This window comes from Chiloscyllium plagiosum, chromosome 32 (assembly GCF_004010195.1).
Source record: "Chiloscyllium plagiosum isolate BGI_BamShark_2017 chromosome 32, ASM401019v2, whole genome shotgun sequence".
NCBI classification, from domain to species: Eukaryota; Metazoa; Chordata; class Chondrichthyes; order Orectolobiformes; family Hemiscylliidae; genus Chiloscyllium; species Chiloscyllium plagiosum.
The window spans coordinates 24,217,484-24,221,038 of record NC_057741.1 but is presented as its reverse complement, the minus strand read 5'-3'; the positions used below and the strand labels follow the sequence as shown (position 1 = coordinate 24,221,038).

The following is a 3,555-nucleotide window of genomic DNA, read 5'->3' as shown; positions in this document are numbered from 1 at the left end:
CCCAGCTTCCTCTGGCTGGGTAACGGAGTTTGTGTTGTAATTAAGATAAAAGCAAAATGATTCTCAGGCCGCCACGATCATTACACTGAACGCGCTGTTTAGGAAGCTAATTGCGCAAGATTGTCATTTAATGTCAGTGGTTGTACGGCAGTGCTACATTTAGAGTACAAAGAAGATTAACCCGAATGCCAGGGAGCTATTCCTTACAGACACATGTCAGTTCCCTTTAAAGGTTCTTGAGAAGGAAGTAACCATTTTGCATTTTGTTTTAACCAGGTCGTGGTAACATTATTGCAGACTGCGGAACCGAGGGAACGCATAAATCACGCCTAGGAAACACACTGACCACGAAACAGAGAGATAAACTCTCTCACCTTGTTTTCTTTTAGAAAATAACGGATGAATTGCAATAATTCACTAAACTTTCCACTGCACTTTTCATTCTAATGTAGTTATAACATTATAAAAGTCCTTTACAGGCAAATTGTAAAAGTGGAAAAGTTAAATCTTGAGGCTGGTTTAAACAGCGTTGCGGTTCTTCATGATATTCGCGGGGAATTATTTTCTGAATTCCCCCCTCTCAAGTAGTGGCGTGCGATCAGCCAAGAGCCATCATTTTGGAACTGATGTCCTCGGGCTAGGGCGGGCTGTTCGCTTGATGCTGAGAAACTTGTGAATACTCTCCCTGAAGCTGGTGCCTTTGATCACGCCGCCGCTGGCGCCTAAAAACAACATAACTTGTCTGCCTATTAAAGACAGCGACTAATCGAGACTCTCAATTAGCAGTGTAGAAGCCACTGAAAAGAAACGAGGGGTCTTGGGGTTTTGGTGGTGGGGTTTTGGAGTCCCAGTTGATACAGAATTTTGAAAAGGGGGGGAATGAATTCCGATAGATTTCTTCGCTAATTTCCATGTAAACTTTTCTCTTCCCCCCCCCTAAATAAAAGCGTTGCATGACTCCAGTTAAAAGGGAAATTGAACCCACTGTCACTATGCCTCCCCCAACCAGATAATTACCCTTAAATTGCTTGACGGGCCGTTGTGTTTATATGAGATTAGAGCCCGGAGCTATCAATAAACTCTTCCCAGCAAGTGGCCAATCAGATTAACTGCTAATTTATTTCGAAAGGTTATTGATGGCGGGCCCAAGGAGCCAGCCAATCGTAGCTCTGAGACCCACCCCTGCCGGTGCTGATTGGACAGCGCCCAGCCAAAATTTGGCTTCTTAACGCCTGGAGCCTGAGTAGGTCAAGGAGGTTTGAGGATGTTTTGAAGAGTGGAAGGGGTGGGTGGGGGGCGGAATACGGTCAGGACTGGGGAAACAAGCACTCATATACAAACACACACACCCACATATACAAACGCACACACACACACAACACACACAAGAGAGAAAAAGAGAGCTTTGCGTTTCCAGTTGATGCTGCAGTTGGAAAGGGATCGACTCTATATGGCCCCTTGTTCTGCCATGAACGCTTTGCAAGTGACGGCTGGCGGCGTGAAGAGCGAGGAGCCTCCCCGCTCCTTGAGCAATGGGAAGCCGGCGGGAGACGAGGAGCTGGAGCGGCCCAAAGCCCCACCAGTCCTGCTGCCTTTCAGCGTGGAGGCGCTCATGTCGGACAGGAAGCCGAGCCGTGAGTGTACGGCAGTAGCAGCAGCAGCAGCAGCCGCTGAGGGGCCCTCGCAGAGCGTCAGCCCGCGCCTGGCCGTCCCAGACACGCTGGCAGCCGGCAGCTCCTACACTGTGGAAGGACTCTTAAAAATATCCGAGGACACCCTGGTCAAATCGGAGAGCAGCGAGAGACAGGAACGGACGCCGTGGATGCAGGATTCCCGGTTCTCCCCGCCCCCCAGTAAGTGAGACTCTGCGATCCTTGCTTATTTTGCACCTTAGATCTTTAGAAGCAGTAGCGTCCCAAACAGTATTGTTGCAATGTTTGTTAGAGTCTAATGGTCTGGCTCTCAATTCACTTCAAACCCAACTTCAGGAGGTAACTACGACTTAATCACCTTCATATCTCACTTTTCAAATCTCAACACTTTTAAATTTGTAAATTGGTTTTTGTTTGGGGGTGGGATGGGCTGATGGAGGTGAGAGTTTGAAACGTCGTTAAGTTGATGTCCGTGTTTATTTTCAGGACGGATGAGCCCTTCGACCTGCACCCTCCGAAAACACAAAACGAACCGCAAGCCCCGGACGCCTTTCACCACCTCGCAGTTACTGGCCCTGGAGCGCAAGTTCCGCCAGAAACAGTACCTGTCCATCGCCGAGAGAGCCGAGTTTTCCAGCTCACTCAACCTGACAGAGACTCAAGTGAAAATCTGGTTCCAGAACCGGAGGGCGAAGGCCAAGCGACTGCAAGAAGCCGAGTTGGAGAAACTGAAAATGGCAGCGAAGCCAATGCTGCCGCCTGCTTTTGGCATTAGTTTCCCGATCGGCACGCCAGTACCCGCCAGCTCGCTTTATGGAGCATCTCATCACTTCCACAGGCCCACCCTACCTGTATCTCCCGTTGGACTGTACGCTGCTCATGTCGGATACAGTATGTATCATTTAGCTTGAAAGGAAGCGAGAGGGAACCGAAAGAAAGTATTGTTTTAAACAGAAAAAAACTCCCTAGAAATTCTATTGAACATTTCTCTCCATCATTCCCCCAACCCTCTGTTTTACAAAGATTCCCCCCCCCCCCCCTTGGAAGGGGGTTTGTGTACGATGTAATATACTGTATATTTGAAGTTTTATCATTTATATTATGCTTATATTTGTTAAATAAATGTAATTGTTTCAAGTAGTTTCTTAAACTGGTAAGTGTTTTTATTTGAAATCGATGAGAAATTTACACTGAAATCAATGTGACAATTCACAAACTGATTTGTTCGCACGGCGACTAATTGGTTTTGCTTTCTTTCTCTTTATTTTAAGTAACGCCGAATTGCTTTCCTCTTAGTTTACATCTAACAGAACTGTTCTGGCTGTTTACTGGGTTGTCTTCCGGATGAATTTAACCCAACCCCCAGCTGTGTTTTTTTTATCTTCAGTCCACCCAATTTGTCAAAACCGGAGACCTTAAAATGAATGGAAGCTCGGTTTTAAAATAGCAGGTTTTTAGAAGCACGGTCAGGTCATAATGGAACATATAACATGTACCAGTGTTCTATGGTGCAGCGAAGATTTGTTCTTGTAGTTGTTTTATATCGTGTATACACACTGTCGTTATCGATTTAGGAGCAACTGTTAAGAGTCTTACAGCTTATATCGATTGCCTTGAAGGAATTCTTTCTAGGATTATGTGTTTGCCCCGCTGCTGACCACCGTTTTATATAAAGTTCATATAAACATTTCTGGCCGCTTACTGGAAATCATTCGCTGGTTTTAAGGTGCCACTGGCTCCAATACATTAAAATGTCCAAAGAATTTCTTTGACCAAATACAGGCCTTTTTGGGTTATTAGTGAAAACTGAACTTTCCTTTATAACCAGAAAGGAATAAAATTAAGACAGTAAACTCATCTAAAACCTCCACCCCCGTCCCATGCCGCATGCCTGTAATCTTTC

At 45.9% G+C, this 3,555-nt stretch overlaps 1 protein-coding gene across 1 annotated transcript; it reads left to right on the top strand.

The window, feature by feature from the left end:
* Positions 1 to 1,258: 1,258 nt before the first annotated feature.
* LOC122539282 (homeobox protein MSX-1-like) lies at positions 1,259 to 2,792 on the top strand. The gene is made up of 2 exons (XM_043673978.1): positions 1,259 to 1,853; positions 2,139 to 2,792. Exons 1-2 carry the CDS (start codon positions 1,421 to 1,423, stop codon positions 2,561 to 2,563), a joined length of 858 nt encoding a protein of 285 aa, XP_043529913.1. The 5' UTR covers positions 1,259 to 1,420; the 3' UTR covers positions 2,564 to 2,792.
* Positions 2,793 to 3,555: the final 763 nt, after the last annotated feature.

Bases quoted from the DNA above. Each gene is read 5' to 3' on its own strand.
- LOC122539282 (XM_043673978.1), top strand. From the start codon at position 1,421: ATGCTGCAGTTGGAAAGGGATCGACTCTATATGGCCCCTTGTTCTGCC. The intron at 1,854-2,138 runs GTAAGTGAGACT...GTTTATTTTCAG, and splicing joins CCGGTTCTCCCCGCCCCCCA to GACGGATGAGCCCTTCGACC.